This window comes from Rutilus rutilus (genome assembly GCF_951802725.1).
Source record: "Rutilus rutilus genome assembly, chromosome: 7".
NCBI classification, from domain to species: Eukaryota; Metazoa; Chordata; class Actinopteri; order Cypriniformes; family Leuciscidae; genus Rutilus; species Rutilus rutilus.
In genome coordinates, this window is record NC_140221.1 from 18957665 (window position 1) to 18979483 (window position 21819).

General features: G+C 40.0%; 1 protein-coding gene across 7 annotated transcripts in view; it reads left to right on the plus strand.

The window, feature by feature from the left end:
* The window catches only part of mef2cb (myocyte enhancer factor 2cb), a 76555-nt gene that overhangs the window by 17006 nt on the left and 37730 nt on the right, over positions 1-21819 (plus strand). For all 7 annotated transcript variants that reach the window (XM_084413502.1, XM_084413504.1, XM_084413501.1 and 4 more), the window contains one exon: positions 15147-15337. In XM_084413502.1, coding sequence (XP_084269628.1) covers positions 15284-15337 — 54 coding nt within the window. In that variant the 5' untranslated portion in view covers positions 15147-15283. The remainder of the gene's footprint in view (positions 1-15146; positions 15338-21819) is intronic.

The window sequence follows — 21819 nt, forward strand, 5'->3', positions numbered from 1 at the left end:
AAAGATAAATTGCACGTGTAAAAATCAGTGAATGAAATTTTCAAGGTACTTTGCTAAGCAAATAGTTTACTTTACATAATATTTCATTTGTTTTGAAAAAAGTTTGGGGTCAGACAATTCCAAAGTTTAAAAGTTTGGGGTAAGAAGTTCTTACTTCAGTATGGATGCATAAAATGAATCAAATGTGACAGTAAATAAATTTATAATGCTGCAAAAGATTTCTGTAGTAATGGCTGCTGAAAGAAAATCAGCTTTACTAAATAAATAAAATATATTTACTACATTTTTACATATATTAGAATCTTTTAAAATTGTAATTGTCACAATATTACTTTTTACTGTATTTTTTGATCAAATAAATGTAGCACTGCTGATTGTAATATAATATAATAAAACATTAAATGAATCTTAAAGAGTGCAAATTTTTGAACGCTAGAGTATATTTGATTAAAACAAACCTCCGTGTGAACAGCTCTGCACTTATGTCCCCAGCCCTGTTGCCAACTGTTAAGATTGTGAATTAATGATGTGGCATGATTGAATTTGACTCGGCAAACATTCCTGCTAGCTCGCCCCAGTTTCCCGCTGGTGTCTCTCTAGAGGGGTTGTGTATTGGACCTCTGGACTCTACGTTAGCACCTGTAGACCGCAGAGAAGCCTGAACATAGGCCTGACACCTTGGATAGATTAGAACAAATTTAGTTTGACGAGAATTTTCTGAGTGGAAAAGAGGCGTAATACTTGCATCTGCATTATAAATGATCTCTAAAATATATAGTTCTCAACCAATTACACTCAACCATTTTTTTTTTACTGCAATTTTCTCTTTCAACAACTTTGGATTGGTCCCACCAGAGTAGAGGACACACAATGGACATAATTTCATTATATTGACATGGTTGCTTTTATCCTCCTCAGGTTATTGTTACCTAGGTCAGATTAAAAGCACTGTGCTCTGCAGGCCTGTTAACGTAGGAGGTGTAATCTTATTAGATTCATCATCATCTTTCGCGAGAAAGGGGAACTGCTCTTGTCAAGCTTCAGTGCGCAGGTGAAGAAACCTCATGTTAATAAAGCGGCAGTTAGCCTATTTTCCTCTCTCCCTGAACTGGCATGTGCCGTTATATTAATGTGTTTATGACAGTTTAATTGGATAAGCAGGCCACTCGTAAAAAGCCTACAACTGTTTTTCGCTAAGGAAAGAGCAGACCTTTTTTTTCTCCACGTTCTGCTAGGCAGCCCGTCGATGACCCACTTCTGAGATGGTCGAGAAAACAAGGAAGAGCCGAGAACAATTTGTGGAGAATGACGGAGAGAGGGCAAAAAAAGAAGGTTAATTTTGTTGGGAAGTCGATTCGAAATCCTTTTTCACTTTCTCTCTTCCTTGTCCTGAACGCAGCCCACTTTTTTTTTCTTTCTCCAAGCTCCCCTCCAGCAGAATCGGAAAAGAGAAGGACTGGGAATGCTGGTGTGGATTAGCTTCCGATGCTTGGCTAGCCCCCTCAGTTAATTACATGTGTAATGAGTTGTTTATTTGGGATAATGCGCAGCTGGAACGTCTGCCTAACGCAGGAGCTGGGAGCAGACCCAGGGAGAGTCAAGGATAGGATAGGAGGATGGAGGAAAGAGGAGACAGGAGAAAGACAGTCCCCAATGTCGGCGCCAGAGCAAGGAAAGGGAGGCTCGGTAGGAGGAGGGGGTGGGCATTCACATCCCATCTCAGGGTCAAACAGCCATAGGATTTTTCTCAGGGGTGGGGGCAAAAGAAACCTGTAAAAAAACATACAATGCTGAATAAGAAAAACAACGTACGGTGGAGGGGGGGAGCGGGCTGATGTGTGCCCAACAGTGCAGAAGGGAGTGGAAAAGTCCATGGGTGCAAGCGCAAAGGAGGGAGGGAGAGACAAGTTGTGCTATCATAAGCCGAGGGGGACAGCTGGGGTTATGTGAACGCTGCAGCTGGATCGGGAGCCGAGGGAGATCGCTTGGCCGATCCCTGTGCTGCCGAATGGCTGGAGCCTTGAGAAAAAGCTTCGCTCCCTTCGCAACCTTCTGCAGGCTGCACTTTCCCAAACCCCCTAAAAACAAGATGGTGTAGATAAGCCTCTGGAAAACACACACACACACACACACACAGAGACCTGATTTATACAACACCGGCTGTAAGCACTTGCTTTCACTTGTTTTCTTTTCCGCTCTTATCGAGTCAAATCGAGAAGCGGTCATTATTTAGCTAGAGTGAGCGATTACCATCAGAATAACAGCAATTACAAGAGTGATTATTTTTTATATAAATGCCTGAAAAAACAACATGTGATATGCATCTCACAATATTTTATTATTCCTCTGAGCAGAGATTTTTCTTCTTTTTTTTTTTTTGTTTGACTAGCATTTTTTTTTTTTTTTTACCTTCATCGAGATGACTGAAAAGTGTGAAGCAGAAAAGTGAAGCCGTTTAATCCGGCTTGCGGTATCGGAAAACTTTTGCTGTCACTGTTTTCTGATCACATATAAAAAAAACAGGCCCGTCACAGCTGCAAGACACAAGAAACACACAGTAAAGGAAGCTATGCAAATGCGTGCAACACTGACACACTACTGAACAACAAGGTAAAGCCTGAAAAAATAAATAAATAAGTAGTGAAATACACGCGCACACATCACACGCTACACATGGATACTCCTGTATGGAGGATTTGATAGGAGAATAAATAAAAAAAAGGTACAAGTTGTGGAACATTTTCTTCGTGCACACAGGGGAGAGACTGAGATTAATTGCAGTGATGCATGGCAGGACATCTTGAATGTCATTGTGAGGCGGAAACTTAAAAGGAAACTTAGCACTATATATATATATATATATTACGACTAAAATACATATCTTTGTCAACTAAAAATAGCTGACACAACAAAGTGGGAGGAGCTTGGCCTGAAGGGTCACTTCTGTGACGGGTCCAGAAGCTTGTTGCTAAGTTAGTCCATTCAACATATGTGTGTGCGTATTATCAGTAAAAGTCGTGAAAATCGTATATTTACTCTTTTCCGTCCGTTCTTTCTTCCTCATCAAGGGTTAACCAACAGCGCTTTATCTGATCACACTAGCTCTGTGCTCTAAACCTCTCCCGTTCATGTTTGAGGTTTTTCTTTGAAAGTCCGGACCGTTTTGATTCACCGCAGCTGCGCTGACTCTTTAATCAAATGCTATCTTTTCACTGCTTTTGCCCCGTCTACCCTTCCCTCTCTCCCTCCCCTCCCCTTCCTCATCCCTTAACGCATCTTAATTGGTTGCTTTCTGTGACAAATTACGAGCGCGTGCTTTGATGAGGTCAGGCCGAGCCGGTACTGGAGTAACTTGTGCCAGCCCCTGGTGGTTCCCCTCACCACTACAAACGGGGGGTGGGAGGGTATGCGTCGGCATCCTGAAACCGTAATGAGAGACTGGGCCCGGGGCTGCCTGTTCCCCCTTTACAAGCTGTGAAGACACCAAAGGGGGGGTTGCAGGTATCTTAGCCAAAGAGATCCGAATTTTGAGACATGTTTTATTTATATTTATTATATTTTTAAATATTGTTAATATAAATGTATATTTATTTCATATTTATTTATATATCATAAAATGTATCTAAATATTTTAATGTTTTCTCATAATAATGAAACAAACATTTTTAAGTTATTTAAATACACACATATGTGTGAATATGTGAACATATATAGAATATATATACATTTTTTAAACTATAAATATTTAAATTTATATATTTATTTATTTACATTTTTAGCGGTTATGCTTTTATTAGCATGCTTACAGTGTGCTTTACTTTCATGGTTACACAATTTGCACAGTAAAACAGTTATCTAAAATGAATTTCCTTTAAAGCATCGTTGCTACAGCCATACGCATTCAGATGGGCATCATATGACGTTGAATCACATCTCGATCTGTTTTTGAGCTTCCCGCCATGAGTGCTGCTTTTTTTTAAATGACATGTCAAGTTAAAAATAACTCTTCTTTTAAAAACTTGTCTCAAAACCCCAGTGTGCGTCAAGCTGTTTTTCAACACATCTTATGTAAAGGCTCCCTAAGAAACATTTGGTGCACCTGAAAACAACCTAATCAAACAAGCCGACTAGTCATTCATGCAAACCTCCAACTAGTCGATTTAGTCCACATCCTATAGTCCTGCATAAAAAGACGTGAGGCCACAGAAGGAGTGAGTCAAGAAGAAACCGTTAGAGAGGAGGAAAGAGAGATAGGCGTCACCCAGTCATATTGGCACTCATGTTTAGACAAACGCTAACTGCAACAATTACAGTTTAATGATCCGCAATGTCAACAGCACAGCAATGCTTCCAACAATCAAGCGGATCGGCTTGCGCTTAAACCAAACTGTGACATCACTTTGGAAAGCCGAGGACGGGGAGGGCGGAATAATGGCATAACATTTTGCAGCAGGAGATTTGAGATAGTGTCTGGGCTCACGTAATCTTCATCTCCTCTTCCGCGCTCTCTTCCTCCCGATCTGGGTTACTCGGTTTCCTCACAGAGCTTTGGGACCGGTGAGAGAGAAATGTGGAGGGTAAAAAAAAAAAAAAGGAGTCAGGTCAACATTTTGAAGGACATCTTTGCTGAATGGGTTTCAACTTCAAATCATGTTCTCCCTGAAAGATCTAAATGTGTTTTGTGATCAGATGTCTTCAGGTCACCTCAAGGGGGGTCAGAAATGCCACGTGTGATGTTACGGTAGGAATTGATTCATTTTTCTGGTCAGTGTAGGTACAGCGAACAGTCATTTGGGAATATTGCTTTGTCAGTTGGAAACTGTGGCCCTGCGGTTCTCAGTTATATAATTTGCTTACAAGAACAGGTCACAGATCAGTCAGAAGTATGTATTTGCATTGCTGAGTTTCCAACCATAAAAGCCACACCGCCCCGACAGACACCGACCAATGGCGACAATCACTAGATTGCAGTGTCACTTCTGAGACATTCCAAGACCTGACAAACATGGTCAATCGGTGAAAACAGCCGCCAGCCAGCGGAATTGTTGGTTGCCTTTGATCAGCGTCTGTCGGTGCAGTTCGAATTTGCCTTAACGGAGAAACTGAGAGCTACATATTGCAAAATACTACATTTATATTATACATATGAAAATGATACTTGAGATTACACATTTGATGATATTGCTGTATCAGACTGACCTTTAACCTTTTTTTTTGCTTGTTTTTGACTACAGTGAAAGTGAAAGTAGCATCTGGTAACCAACTGTTTCACCATCATTACTGAAACATCACTCATTAAAAGAACTTTCTTGCAATCACTGCCGATTGATCAGAGAGAGGTTGCTCAACTTCCCTTTTCCACCTTATCCCCTTGCTCCCCCATTCAACCGGCATCTTGTAAGGCCACTGCAAGAAGGAACCACAAAAAAAAAAAAAAACTTAAACAGTCTTTAAATCAATGCAGTGAGATAAAAAAATAAAAAAATCCAAAGAAAAGAAAGAGAGAGCGCGATGATAAAGTGGCAAAGGAAGTATCTTGGCCCTCGCTCTCGCCTGGTGAGCCACGTTAGCCTCTGGGCTTAATTGAAGCCAGGAGGGAGCGTTTAATAATTGCTGTCAGAAGATCAAATTTAATTCTCTTTTCACAGGACCGCTGTAGGGTAGAGTGAAACAAATTGTCATCGGAGATTTCCAAATGAACAAAGCTTTTAATTAGTCTGATTAGAATGCCGTGGTACAGAGGGAGAAGAGGGGATGAAAAAAAATGCGCGATGAAATAATCAGAGGATCATCCGAGCATGCTTTCTGGTGTTGCAGGGGGAGGTCACATGACTTTGTCTTCCCACCAAACTATCGCCCCCAACAACATGGCTAACATTACAATACATTTTCGTTCTCTGCTCATTATAGTCATTTTCTAGTGCGGAGAATGAACACCTAAGTTTTGACTCCAGAAGTGTACAGAGTAGTGGTTGCTGTGTCTGGGATAGTTTTATAATGCGATAAAGTATGCATCTCTTCACAGCTGTTGAATACCATTGTCATTCCGTTTTAGCATCAATATGCCTGTTCACACACAATTCAGTTTTCAACTAGAGTGACACTGCTTTCTATAAATGATCTGACTCTTACATGTCAGACAACAACTAGTGTGATACAATGTGCACAATACAAGTCACCATGTTTGGCAATTACTTTAGTCACTGTCAAAATGGTTACAGACATATTCATAATTAAAAGGGGCTTGACTTTAGTTATTCATTTCTACCGACTTCTGTAAGACATGAACAACAATTTGAAAGTCCTGTTAGTAAAAATGGTTGTTCATCTCAAACACTTCTGTGTGAACGTAGTCTTAGATTTTTTTTCTTTGACATGCTAGCGTAGTTGAACATTATTTCAGTTCTCCTTTCTTTCTTTAACTCTGTTCCACAGTACTAAGAACTCACCCAGAAGTCTGAGAGATTCTTTGAGGTAATGCCTTCGGCATACTGACCGATGAAACCACCCAAAGAAACCCACGCAATCTCTGTTTTGTGACCAGCACAGGGCCATTGCCCTGTTCACGAGAAGACCGAGCCACTGTCAGGGCTGTTATTTCCCCCTTATTTCTTTACTAACAGCTGGCCGACCAGAACAGGACAGTGATCAGACACCATTCACTCAGTATGTGTCTGTCATCTGAGCAGCTGGTTTCAGCGTACCTTTCAGTCACAGTTGACATAGTATGTTGTGCCATGCTTTTCTTGGGCCAGTAACCAATCGCTAATTGAAAGATAGCTCTCACCTTCCCTGGTTCTGGCTTTAGTGGGCCACACTTCCCTGTTTACTGACTTCATGAAGGATGCAACTGCTGTTAACACCCTTTCATTTTGTTTTCCACTGTTGCGCTTGGTCACGTGCCACCATATGAAAGACTACAACACTACGGCACTTTTTCATCTGACCTTGCACCGAATATCCTTACTTCCTTGTTACAAAGTATTAAAAAAGCAATACGTCAAATTAGTACGAGACAAAACCTTTTTTTAAAGAGCCGTGTGGCTGTTGTAAAGTGTAAGTTCTTTATGCACTTAAAAATGTTGTACTTTAAAAATAAAACAAATCGCATACTGTCTGAGTAGGTACCACATTTGAATTTGAACTTACTTTGCGACCGTTAAAAAAGTATGTTCTATAGTATGAATGTGGGTAGTATGAATGAAATTCGGACGCACTGCATCCGCCATGTTGTTTCTGTCATGTGACCTACCAGCGTCAGTTTTTCGTATACTATATCCACCTTACAAATGATGAGTGCCGCCATGATGGATTCTAACTTTGTATAAAATGGAGTAAAAATAGCGACTGAATTAATTGAACAGAAACTTTTTGAACATTACTAAAACTTAAAATGAGCACAGAGTTAAGTTAACACAAAATTCCTGGAAGGTACGTATTTTGAGCACCAGCACATCTGAAACGAATGTCCGTATAATATAATGCGCTCTTAGCATTTTGAGTACAAACTTCACCCGATCGGGATCTGTATGTAGGATATGAGCCCCAATCTGTTTGTCTGATACCCCTTTTCCACCAACAAGAACCAGGTGCTGGTTCGGAGCTAGAGCTAGTGCCGGTTCGGAGTTGGTTCGACTGACGAGCCTCCAAAGAACCGGTTTGCTTTTCCACAGGCTAAAAGAGCCAACGCAGAGCCAGGTCTTACGTCACAGCTACGTCTCATCTTTCTCAGCAACGTTAGCGCGGCGGCGCCAAACACAAACACATCATCAACAATGGCGCACGTTGCTTTGCTATTGATGTTCATGGCTTTGCGGACCTACATCGGCATCCAAACACGGCGGATCCAACGTGTTCGCGCGGCTCGCCATTATTTGTACAGACGGAGATTACAAGCGAGAGTAACGGCATGTACATAACATTTATTTTTAACAATAAGATGCCGACTTTAGCCTTAGATTTATATTTTAGATCGCGTCCATCGTGTTTAGCTGCTGTTAGCTCGATTAGCTGCTATTTGAAAATGGCGGTCACAAGTTTCTCTTCAGTCTTGTTGGCCACGGTAACCCCGCCCCCAGCCTCTGACGCAAGCGGTTCTTTCTTGGCTCCGTTCTAGACCCTGCAATGATTTGGTGCTACTTAAGAACCAGTTTTACTGGTTCGGAGCTGGTGCTTTGGCGGTGGAAAAACAAAGAACCGATTTGAAACTAGGCTCTGGCTCCGAACCAGCACCAGCTCTGCCTTGGTGGAAAAGGGGTATGAATGTAGTTAAACTTTGACGGGTGAGCTACTGACAAAAGATGGTCATTGCGACATTGTAAAGTGATGGCACTATGGAGCCAAGTGCTTTTTCACAACCATGTTAATCGGTTTAACGTCACATTATCAGCTCGGAAAATGCGCTAATTTGACTAGAAACACTCGAGACCGAAAATATAAAGCATCATTTCACTATGAGTCGGGCGAGACTTTCACGGTCAGGAAAAAAGGTGGATAGTATGGATGTATTCGATTTCGGACACAGCGTTTGTTTTTAAGATTTACATGTTACTGGAAAACGCTAAACTGTAGAGAGCTCAACATATAGTAGTAGAAAATGGTGGTGGTGATTTAAATCTGGATTCAAACCATATAATGCTGCATGCAGTGTAAACCTACAAACCTGACAAGAGCATGTCATATTTATGTCTTACATGATTCTATGCCAAGAATTTTAGCTGTTTTGACAAAGAGAGGGGAAGTCAGACGGGCCGGCGTGTTATTTTAAGGTACATGTAGAACTATTTAAGTAATTAGCTGTTGATTCCTGTAGAGACAGAAGGAAGGTATTGCAGCAGAGTCCTGAAAGAGTGCCCTGTATCACATAAATAAATCCCTCCACCCAATGCCCTAATCTAGCAAAGCACCTGAAAAGAGCTATTCACTAATCACTGCAAAAACAGAAAAGCAGTTCATCTATAATTTTACACTTTTGCTAATAAAATCTCACATTTTGAAAATGTCTCTCTTCATCTCTGCTCTTATTTTCCTTTGGGTTGAAATGAGTTTATGAAGAAACAAATGACTTGCATGGTTGACTTGCAAAATAAGAATGGCTGTGAAATCAGTTTTACCATCACAGAATGAGGTTGTTTTGTGTGATGAAATCCAATAATGTGGATGCAGTGATTTTTCGACCATATCCGCTACAAGTATGTTTGTTAAGCTTTGTCATTACATTTTTGGCCATCACTAAGTGCTTAAAAAGTACAAACTACAAGCTGTTTTTAGTTTTTTTTTTTTGTCTGGAGTTGCATCAGTGGAGGCGGTTTGTTTACAGTCAGCTGTGGCTCAAGCCCTCAACTCTTTTTCTCTCTATTCTTCTCTTCTTTTTTCTTCTTTTCTGGCCTGGAGAAGGAAGCGCAGGAGTTTTGGTTCCCATTTTGTGTACGCTGGAACAGTTTAGGAAAGGAAGCACCTTTACACCTTTGATTGTCTGTGGCTGCTGATGTCATATCCTTCCACCATTCTGTGTGTGTGCATGTATGTTTCCTGTCACTATCCAGTCATACACTGGGGGTGTAGATGACCATGGAGGAGCCCAGATAGACACTCATGCTCCCTAACAATAATGAGATTGTGTGTCTTACAGTAGCTTTTAATATGTTTTGATTGCATTCAAAATACAGTCGGTGGAAATTAGGGGAAATCCAAATCAGATGTGTTGCGTAGCTACTTTTCTGCATTAAATGTCCAAATATTAGTATCGAACTGTAAACTTGTTAAGCAATATGCTATCTGAATTGCATCATAGTAAAAGAGAGTTTAACATTTTCTTTTCTTTTTTTCTGCTGATCCACAGAAATCCAAGAATTGTTAAATTTGTATTTTGTATTTTTACATATATACATCTATATTGGCATAATTGTCACACAGTTGTATAATTACTTTAAATGTTTTCTTTACTTTTTTCATAAAAAAATATTTTTTTATTACATAAATATTTCTTTTATATTTGTTTCTTAACAAAAACTTGCAACAAACTAGAAATGATGTAGCTGCCTTTGATCTCTATATTTGGTCAGAAAACAATTTGTGATACAATATGTGTAAGATTTTTAGTGGTACCACATTTCTGTCAATTTGCCCAAAGTCAGCCTTGTAAAATGAAAATACACCTAAATATGATGTATCGTTGTAGCTCAGAAAAGTCTGTCCCTTTTATTCCTGTCCACTTTAATTCAAATTTTAAAATCCACATGCAGTAAAAATGTTGTACACACTTTTTTTTTACTGTGTATGTGGATTTACCAGCACTCATTAAGATATGTACTGCCAGGGTTCCTCCCACACTGATCCTGATCTCAGGTTCAGGTCAACCATCCTGTGTCTTTTCCACTGCCAAGATTTATGGGCACTCATCAGCTTCGTCCCTCAGGCAGACTCTGCCACACTTAAGAAGCACTGGCCATAATGACTTTATACAGACAATAGGCTGTTAACTCTCTCGCTATGAGCTCCCTGCCCCGTTTTAAGTGCAACCCAAACAGCCGCACCTAAATATGTTCACATAAAAATATGTGTGTAAAAGGAAAAAAACATGCAGTAAATAAATATTATTTTAGTTTCAATGATTACAGCATGAACATTTCTTAAGATTAAGATGTGGTGAAAAGTGTCACATCCAAGAAGGTTCAAAAGTGTGCCGTTGTATTCAAATTAAGATACATATTAAAAATTGTTGACCTCTTCAAGGAAACGGCAGTTTATTTTAAAAGAGTGAGGGTTTATTTAATGTATCATGCACCTCCTAAAAGGTTTACTTTTTGCCCATAATATGTTATTTTAAATCTTGGCGACCACATTTCCCCACGAGGATAGAGGATACTGCCCTTTTTTCAAACACACACTAGTACCAAATGTCTTGCAGATGTGCTGTGAAGAAAAGAAAAGAAAAATGGGGAAAGTGGAAGCGAGAGAGTTTACAAAGGGTGGCAACATAGTGCTGAGGTCGATTTCTCAAAAGATCAGCTCCTGTCTGATTGTAATAATAACATACAGATGACTTTAATGTGGTGGGAGTCAAGCAGCGCTGCTCTGTAACCCCCCTGTACCTTACAGATTGCGCCAGATCTCAATAAAAGCGAAACCTGCCAGAGTTGTATATCTCATCAAAACAAGTGTTTCATTATCACATACAATTCTCTGTACTTTTTTTGTGTGTTTTTGTTTTTTACAAATTTAATTCATGGTATTTGCATCTTAATCATTTTTCATTCTCAACACGAGACTCCTTAGAGAAATAAAAAATTGCTTTGTTTCTTTTTCCCCTAACAAAATTATATCGCTGAGCACAGAGAAGTAGTCATATTCACTTTATTAAGACTTTGACAATACAATCGCGTGCAAAATATATATACTTTTTTTTTTTTTTTTTTTGTGGAACACTAGGGACCGAGCCGACCCAGAATTGTGCCTGTTTATGAACGTACTCATTGCCCTCACAGTTCCATTTCTTAAAAGGAGAGAGAGAGAAGGAGAGAAAGAGAGAAAAACACACAGCACCTCATTACATCCCAGTCCCGGCACCCCCACCTCTCTCTCCTTTTCCCCCACGGTTTCTCCTTGTTCCCCCACCACCCTTGTGCTCTGTGGCAGAGAAAGAGGGGCATGGTTAACAGATGGGAGGGTGGACGGCAGCCTCTCCTCCCTTTCCTCAAGAGAGACTTGCTCACATATTTCTGCTTTTCCTTTGGTTTTCTCCCTTCGCTCATGTTTGCTCTTTGTGCTCTTGCTTTGAGTCCAATATATCAGTGGAGAAAGGTTGTGGGTTAACTTGTCTTATCTCTCCCTCTCTGTCCTGTAGCATCCCTCAATGACCCTTCAGCCCTTGGTGATGACCCCTCTTCCAGGCTTTCTTCTGCCTGTCACACTATGCCAAACCTGTCCTGAGCTTCTTTTGGGGGAGGGATCTTTCTGGCCCTTGACTATCTCTCTCCCTCCCTCTCTCTCACCCTTTCCATATGGTTTGGCTGTGGATTAGTGAATTGGCTTAGCATGGCAGAGAAAGCCTGTTAGTAGTCCCTCTCCGCCTCACTCTTTCTCTCTCTGGTATAATTGCACATATAAGCTTTAAAACCTCCTCACACACATATTTGACATAGTATTTGTTCCTGTGCTTTCGGCAGGATTCAGCCACACTTGTGCATCAGACATATTTGATCAGATATTGGATGAGAGTCGAACCTTATTTATATGTAAAGCGCCACTGGCCACTGATCAACCACAGCTTGTCTGCACTGTAGTTCGGCTTTACTGGTGTAAATTGGATTGTGCTCATCTGTGGTAATCTGAAAGCAGATGAGTGTGAGCATGTGTACATGTGAAGGAGGGGATGATGTAGAGAGAGAGAGATAACTTTATGCTTTATGCCCGGAACACATTGTGCGATTATGGCCAGTCCCAGATGAAAGATGACCAATGGTGGTGATTTTTGTGGTCGTGGCTCCTAAACGATGGTCCTACGTCATACAGTAAGAGAGGTTCAAAGACGGCCGTTGTCGCGGTCTTGCGACCAAAGATAGCCTGCGATAATTTTCTGACAGTGTCATGAAACTTAAAACTACTTACCTCAAGCTCCATTTGCAAAATCGGCATGCCAAGTTGGCTTCTTTTCCCATAGCCATGACCGCCTCTCCATATTCTCCTCTTTCGCTTCCTCCTCTTTTTTCCAGCGCACATAAAAACCACAATTGCCAAAGTGCGATAAATCTTGCTCTATTTGTTTACCACAAGCACATGCGTATTACGTTTTATTCTTCTGTACTAGCCTACTAGCATATTAGCCTAGCCATTACTTCTATACTAAATTACTATTACTTCTATCAAAACCTCGTCACATTAATTTAACTTTCTAAATATATTGTCAGAAATAAATAAACAATAAATAAATAAATAAATACAAATGTATTTAAATTGTTTAAAATCATTTATTTATGTGTATTAATCTGGATGTATAGATTTTTTTATTTTCTTTTATCTATTGTACTTTTTATTGCATTACATTTTATTTTCTCTTTTTGAGAATGATGTTTACTTTTAGGAACAAATAAAATTCTTTAATGCTTTAAAAATAATAACAATACTGCATTCTGTCCAAGTGTCCAAAGCTGTATGTGAGGTTATAAAAAAAAAAAAAAAAATAGAAATGAAAGAATGAATGAATGGTTTTAAAAAGTGAAGTTCTATCAAGGTCTATCATCATGTTTGATATTTTGTCAACTCTTATGCTATAAAGTTCATACTTTAATAATTGTTGGTGCCACTGTAAACAGGAATCAGTGTCCAGATGAAGCCCATTAAAGAATGTTTAAAATGACGTAAGGCACAGCAGGTCCATCTTGAGACTGTGGCGTGGTTGTCTCGGGCATTACGGACCTGTCGTTATCAATGAGGAAGCTCCTCTTAGATTCGCAGCCAAAGACCCTGTTTTGATTGAGTTAGCTACTTAATCAGCTTTCAAATGCGAGCCAGGTTCTGCTGGCGGCACAGTAGGTAAATATTTACATGGACGTCCAGTCATTATCACTAGCTTGTAGTCGAGTTGTTTTGCTCCTTGTTTTATGTCTTTTACAGTGGTCCTCTAAACAATCATCGAGCCGCTTCGGATTTCGCCACATACACATTAAGACGTGCTCGCTAACAGTCCAGCTAACAACTCTTAGTGAAGTACAGAGCGCTCTTGTTTGTATGCTAATAGAGTGTAATCTTATTCAGAGTTATTATTAGAGACAATGGAAAATACATTATATCAACATCAGCACAAGGTTGTATTTATAGCGAAGAAACTACAACTTTATTTCAACAACACCAAAGGAATCCAACAATTATGTGTGGAATTTCGTAGATTAGCAGCATCCTATGAAATGAAGATGGATCTCAGCCAATGAAATTAGAGTTTGCTTGCGGTTTAACTCAAATGACATGGAAAAGACTCTCGAACACTTTCAAACCCCTACTCCACCCATAAACACTTGATTATTAATAAATGAGAGAAGCATGGCAGCGCGGAGAGAGACGTGAGAAGCGCAGCGTATCCTTTAGGTGTATCTACATCAATGTTCCTTGCTTGCTCTGGCAGGTGAAATCTGGTTCAGAAAGAAGAAAAAGAGCCAGAGAATAAAGAGAAAGCAATGGAGGGCTTTTAACGTGACACCACTGACAGCTTTACTGCATTACAGAAAGCTTAAATAATGGGACGCTCATTTGCATAACGAGGGACGTTATCACCTCTACTGTCAGAATAAAACACAACAACACTTCTGCCGCTCCTCCCAGAGATGAATCGGGTTGGCCTACTTTACGGCACCAAAGAGGTGCGCACATGCACACAAACACTGGTGCGCGCACATGTGTGTTCTGTGATCGCGAGCTCTCGCACTGTGTGGATCTGAGCTGTGAGCACTTTATAGAAAGCCTGGGTTAGCTTCTCGGGTGAGGGCAGCCTTTCAAAAGGCTCAGCAGGAGGGCCTGATAAAGGCCCCGCACACCTTTTTCCCTGAGAGACGGAGAGAAGCTGTGACGTGACAGCGGGATCGTATTCCAGAGCGGGTTTGACGAGGGCTAAATCAGGATGGCCCAGGTTTCCATTCAGGTTCTTCTTCAGATCTTACGATACGTGGATAGTAAAGCCTCGTCGTTCGGGGCACCGTTGCTCAGCCACAGTTTCGTTGCTTTCACACAGAATTTCAGCTAAAAGGGAAATACAAGTGTGTTCGTTCAGCATGCTGGTGACAATTCTATGCGATGTTACACCGCTGTTGTTTAGGAAAGCGCCGCTGTTTGTCGTTCAGGCGACAGTAAACGTTACACTGCAAATGATTAGAGCTGTTAAGTTAGTGGCACTTCCAAAACACTGTCAAATTCTCTGTGACTGTAGAGAGAGCATGACAGTGCTGTCTACCCTCATAGTCGCAGCCGAAGCGCGAGAATCTGATTTGCATGATATTGATGGCAGAAAACAGCGCTGCCTCGAAACGTCTACGGATTCTTTTGTCTTTATTTGCTGTCCCATGTGGCTCAGACTCTGCCTTTCCCTGTTTTTTAACGTTGCGGTTTTGCCATTTTTCATCTGACTTAATGCCTTTCTCTCTCTCTGCCTTTCACAGGTACAGCTACTGGAATCTTTGAAGTGAGCGGAGGAAGTCAAGAGAAGAAAGCCTGGTTTGAAGAAATCGCAAGCAAAAACAGAGGGACAAAAGAATAAAGTTCATTGGTGAAAGAGAGAGACGAAAAGACGGGGACAATGGGGAGGAAAAAGATTCAGATCACACGGATTATGGATGAACGCAACAGACAGGTGAGTCACGCTGACCAGAAGGAGCCAAAAACGAACTCTAGACAGCTTCCTTCACAGAAGTTTGATGGGTTATTTCGAACTAAAATAGACTAAGTAGGTGGTGTGCGCACGCTAATTGTCGGCGTCCTCGCACGCTGCCACCTCTTGCTTACTGCGGTGGAATATTACTTTAGCAGGGGCAGGGTGGGTGGAGAACACAAACACACAGAGATGGCAATGGTGGAATGATGCCACATGCTTCAGGGCTTTAGGTGGAGTCAACACAGAGGTAAAAGATGGCCCTCCAGGGGCCCTTCCTGCCTTAGCTAGTAGTTTTCCTCTTCAACTCGGCTCTCAGATCATTGAGATCCTGTTCATCATCTGTAGCTTTAGATGGGTTCATAATAATATAAATTGTCAATTCTAATAAAAAATCTGTTTAAGGTATTAGCTGTTTTATGCCGGACTGGTAGGTCTCCAATTCTAGCCAAGCTGGTTTTCAGCTAGTTTAGCTGATTGGTAAGATGGTTTTCTAACCAGCAGACAAGTGCCCAAAACCCCTCTAAATCCAGGAAACTAGATCAAACCAGCTTTGACTATAGTTTAAGTTGTTTTCTTCTACATGGATGACACTAAAATCTTAAAATAATTCATTTGGCTTTTTGTGTGTGTTAGTGTTCTTCAAACTAATTCTGTTAATGCGTTTAAATCTGAAAAATTTGAAAGACGTTCTGTATTGTATCTCCATTTCTCTGGCCGTGAAACAGAATCAAGTCATGAACACACAAAAACAGGCAGATATTATGCATAGCAGATACTGTAGTTGTATTGATCGTATTGGTGCCAGTTACATAGACGCTTGTTTTACTGCAAGATCAATAAATGTTATTTAGGCTTGACATTTACATTTGTCCCCCTTATAGAAAAAAAAAAACAAAAAAGTCAGGAAAGCCTGGAAAGCAGTTTGCAGTTTGACAGAAAGTAACCTTGACTAGTTTCAGGTTGTTCTATTTGTCTTCTGTGTTGTAACTTGACTCTCTAAAAACTCTCTGAACAGTCAACCAGAGTCCTCACATCCTTTCACAGGATGACACTTTGTCACAGAAACAGACATTTGTAGTTCCTCAGTCTGGTCTGGAGAAAAAAAAAAAAGATGTGATTTTGGGAAAAGGACTTGACTAACAGTTGATATGACTGAGTGAGACCATACTGCTGCAGTTAATGGCTGCTGTCTGGACCTTGGGTGGGTTGATCAATTATTGAAGACAGTGTGAGGGCCTGAGGAGAAGTGGAGGAGAAAGTGAGAAAAAAAAAAAAAGCGGGTGAGGAAAGTAATGGGCGTGTCAGCCGGAGCAGACGGAGGGGGCACAGTGGCATTAGTCATTCAGTACTTGTGGGTTGAGTAAGTTCTCCCCCTTGAGGAAACCAGAGGCTCACATGCATGTGGGCTTTCATGCCAAACGCTGAAAGAATGAGTCAAGGTACTTCTCAAACCAGAAACTTCTCTGTTCTCTGTTTCTGTTTATTTCGAAAAACCAACAAGTTTTGACAAGTACAAGGCATCATATTGAATTTGCTTCTGAGTATAACATACATATATAGTTTGAATGTCAAAGGTTTGTTTATGAAAAATAAATCTTATTGGTGATTGTATGTGCGCTTATAAAAGTAGTTCACCCAGAAAATACGTTTTAGTACAACTTAACACACATTTTTCACGAGTCTTAATGCAGCTATTTTCCATACAATGACCATTCATATCTATCAAGCTCCAAAAGAGTACAAGAAAAGCATCATAAAAGTAATCCAACTGAGAACCAGTGATATTTTGTGTCATTGGTCCCTAAAATGTGTGATGGGAAGATTATAATATATCTTATATTTCAGTCCCACACAAATCTATTGCATTAATTTTATTGAATAATTTTTTGTAGTTAATTTATATATTTATTAGAGCTTGGCACATGCAGTCACTATCAACCAATATTAAATGGAAAAGAACTGCATTCATTTACAAATTTCACAGAAAATAGTGACAGAATTTTCCTTTTCAGGTAAATGTTTTGGTTTTACATAACCTTTCAATGCTCTGAGACACAGAGTTTCGAATCATAAACACAGATGAAAAGGAAAGGAGGAAAGAAACGGAGAGAAGTGGGGGGGGGGGCTGAGGTCAGGATGTTTTTGGCAAAGCTATCGGATTGCACAGAGAGCATCCTGTCTTGGTGTTATCGCTGTTCTCCTCTCCTTCTCTCTCTCTCTGTTTCTCTCACTCCCCCTTAACCAGACTTCAAGATCAGAGATTGATACAGGAAGGACACCTGATGAGAGTCAATGCCACAGATTTCCAGGTCTTGGGATAGAAAAGAATAAAGTAGGGGGACAAAGGAAGAAAACAGCGACATTTATTTCCTTTTGGCCAGTTTCTTTAAATATGGTTGAAATTAGGCATTTTATACTAATTAAGTAGCTACTTTTGTTCTGTGAATGTTCAGATGCGTCACACTGTGTGGGATTGACCTCTTGGCACACTACAAAAATAAACTTCTAAGCTGCACGGTTGCAGTGTTAAGGGATAATGGAGTAGATAACATTTTAAATTTGTATAATTATTTGTAATGCATTACTTATTAAGCACAGAAGCCCTAGAACATGACATTTATCCTTTTGCCAAAATTCGTCATACTTTTGTATGCTTAATGTCTAGTATGACCACATCGTTAGCCATATGTCAACAACTTTAATAAAAAGCAATGCCAAAACATACTGTGGCCTTGCAAAGTGATAAAAATAAGCTCATAAATTCTCTAGAGAGGTTTTGGTCAGAAGATGCTTTGCTGAAAACATGCATCATAAATTGTTGAGTATTTATAGACTATACGCCATGTTCGACAGCTGGCACAAGGGTTATCATTGACTCTTGTCCTCTTGCTGCCATTCATCTGGGGCTGTGGCAAACAACCCGCTTCATTGTATTACAAGAGAACCGTGAAGACAGACATCACAAGACAAGAATGGGGGACCTTTGACTTACAAAGGGTTTTTTCATTTCTATTTTGCTTTTTCTCTCCCCTCTAGCTCTTAATGTGTTGAAGACGTGGCTGGGGCTGTGCATATTTTCACTTCCTCTTTAAGGAAATCTTTCCATACCGAAGCCAAATAAACAAAAGACTGCTTCAATGGTGTTACCTTAAGCACTGCATTCTTGAGATGTTTGCTCTTTTTCATGCAAATGCATCTAAATTCTGTAGCAGAGTTTCATCTATCTATCTATCTATCTATCTATCTATCTATCTATCTATCTATCTATCTATCTATCTATCTATCTATCTATCTATCTATCTATCTATCTATCTATCTATCTATCTATCTATCTATCTATCTATCTATGTTCATGTGGTGACAAAGCTGGATTTTCTCATTACTCCAGTCTTCAGTGTCATGTGATTTACTTAAGAAATCATTTTAATATGCTTATTTTGTGAAAACCGTTGTGCTGCTTATATGCACTTAAAGGAATAATTCATCCAGAAAAAAAAGAAGCTTTTTTTTTAAAGCTGCTTACTTTTTTTGTGGAAACCGTAGTACAATATTTATTATAGGCCTACATAAATTATTTAAAAATATATTTTTGACCCCAAACTTTTGAACAGTAGTTTATATGAAATTGTTTTTTTTTTGTTATCCCTAACCCTATGTAATTCCTCTGTACTTAATATTATTGCATTTACTTTTTATTTAAAAAGTATTATCTTTTTATATATATATATATATATATTAAAAAAAAGTTTTATTTGAATTGCATTAATTAACCGCTAAGAGCTTGAATACACTATAAAAACCTAAACTTACTCGGTCCATACATATCATATTTTTCAAACATTTAATGTCTGAATGCTCAAACATTTTTGGCCCAGCTGTCGTCTCCCATCATTTCCTTGCTGATATCACCTCTCCCAGATTGGCAGCTTCCCTACGGCCCACCCTGTCTCTGGCGCCATGCTTATGGGCACAAGGCCTCAGCCGCCCTGGGCGGCCACTTTGGCTGCCTATAGCCCACCTCCTGAAAACACTTGCGAAGAGCAAGGCTCCTCCAGCAGGCCTCCCTGGCGTTGACTAGCTGCCCAGAAGCTTAGACAGAGGGCATCAGTGTGAGGAGCCTGGCTTTCTTCCCCTCAGCCACTCAAACACTTTCCTGGGCACGTCACATGAAAGGACCCCCTGTGTCATAAAAGTGTTAGCCACATCGCTAACAAGAGCATGCTTACTGACTCATTTTCACACTGCTGAATACACAGCGTACACTTACAGGCACGTTTGAGAGAGATGAATCTATCTAATAATTATTTCAAATTCAATTTTATTCAATGCTGATTCTTCTGCCATGACACATACAGATGATTGTCTCGTAGACTCGCTGAGTTAAGGAAATGGTATGGAGTCTTTAATGCCGTCTTGTTATTGTGCAGCATTGAACAAATATTTGATATAATATAAATATTAAGTGGATATACAGTGACATTTATAGTTTTACAATACTTTTCTATTTGAAATAATTTCATCAAAGAATCCTGAAAAATATCACTGTCTCCACAAAAATGTTGTTGTTTTTCAACATTGATAATAATATTAAATATTTCTTGAGCACTAAAATCTGCATATTAGAATGATTTCTGAAGGACCATGTGACACTGAAGACTTGAGTAATGATGCTGAAAATTCAGCTTTGCCTTCACAGGAATAAATTACATTTAAAGTAATAATAAAATAAAACACTTTTTACTATATTTTGATCAAATAAATGCAACCTTAATGAGCATATCGTACTGACAAAATTTGAATAGAAGTAATAAGAGAAAATTTCATTGTAATTTTGTATTCCATTTAATTTTCGTTTACTTGAATAGGACATGAAGGGAATTATGATGGTTTACAAAGAGCAAAAAGAACAATGACAAATTACATTTTGGGATTTTCTTCCACAGAAAGGCTCAATAAATATGGTCAGTAGTTACTTCTGTGTTAGAAATCAGGTTTCTGGAAGTCTCCGTATGGTGGAAGTTCATTCAGAAGTACGTACTTTAATTGGCGCTCAACATGCATGTGGTTGTCACCCCTTTAACTGACTTGGCAAATGCAGGCACCACACGTTCAGTAGGCTTCTGTTACCTTTCTTTTCATCTCTGCCTCATGATGGTGTGATGGCATGGAGACGGTGCTTGATTCAGCCACCCATGACAACAGAGGCGTCTCTCCAATCAACAACAGAAAGGTGTAAAACAGTTTGAGTAAAATTAACAGCAAGAAAATAATGAGGCCCTCTGGGTATCCCATCACCCCTTGCTCTCCCCTCCACGATTCCCACCTTTCTCTTGTGATCGTTACCTCTGCGCCTGTCTCCTCACGAAACACGCTGTGCGTGTTTTTTCACTTTTTCATCTGTCTCTCCCTCTCTCTTCTTTATCTGCTTCTTCACCAACATCATCGGGAAAATTCCTTTGCTTCCGCGAAGTGCAACTTCTCCAAATTTCTCCTCTTAGAATTGATCTTCTTAAAATTCTTTTGTTCCTCTTACACTAATTGTTATTCCACTTTTCTTCTCATTATTCAGAGCTTTTCTCATTTTCATTTTTTCACCCAGGTTTTGTTTCTTATTATGTTTCTGCTGATGACCTTCAAAACATTGTCTTAGTTACAAGCAAGTGATATTCATTGAGGCTTTGAAAGCGATGTGCTGAAATATCGCATGACTTCTAAACAAACTGTGTTGCCGTCAGTGTAGCTTAGCATAAACTGTGTGTTTGTTAACACAAAAGCAACCTCTAAAATATGTTTAGAAAGGGAACAGAGCAGAGTTTGGCTGGGTCACACATATAAGCTTGATGTCTATTGTCAATACAACCCCTACTGTGAGACTTTACTGATTCATACAGTATATCATGAAGCGTGAGCGGGGAGATTTTGGGGTGCGTGGGTTGCATGGATCACGGTTCAGGGGCAGATAGTGACAAATGGACATTCATCCTCCCTGTCTCTGTCCTCTAGAGGAACTCCCCAGGGGGAAAAAATGCACTGGAGGCGGGAAGCAGAAGCGAAGCCATTGTGAAGGGGAAGCTGTCAGGCACTTCCTGTTATGAGAGGAAATGCATACAAATGTGCTTCCTGACCTCCCCCCTCCGACTCCCCCTCACACACACACACACACACACACACACACACACACCAAACTCAGGCTGGGAATCAGACCTTTTTTCTCCTTTCTCCTTTTAATTCTTTCTGTTTGGCAGTAGAAAGTGATTCTCAGTCCTTTGAACAGCAGTTCAAGCTCACCTTACGTGCGCAACGGCACATTTACGTCTAGGCAGTTTGTTTGTCGCGCATGATAAGAATGTGCTCACATGATAAGGGCTTCACACTCCTGCGGCCTACAGGTTCAGGGTTCGAAGACACAAAATCGTGATCGGCATGAACCGCGGTCCTTCATTCTTTGCAGCTCTCACCAC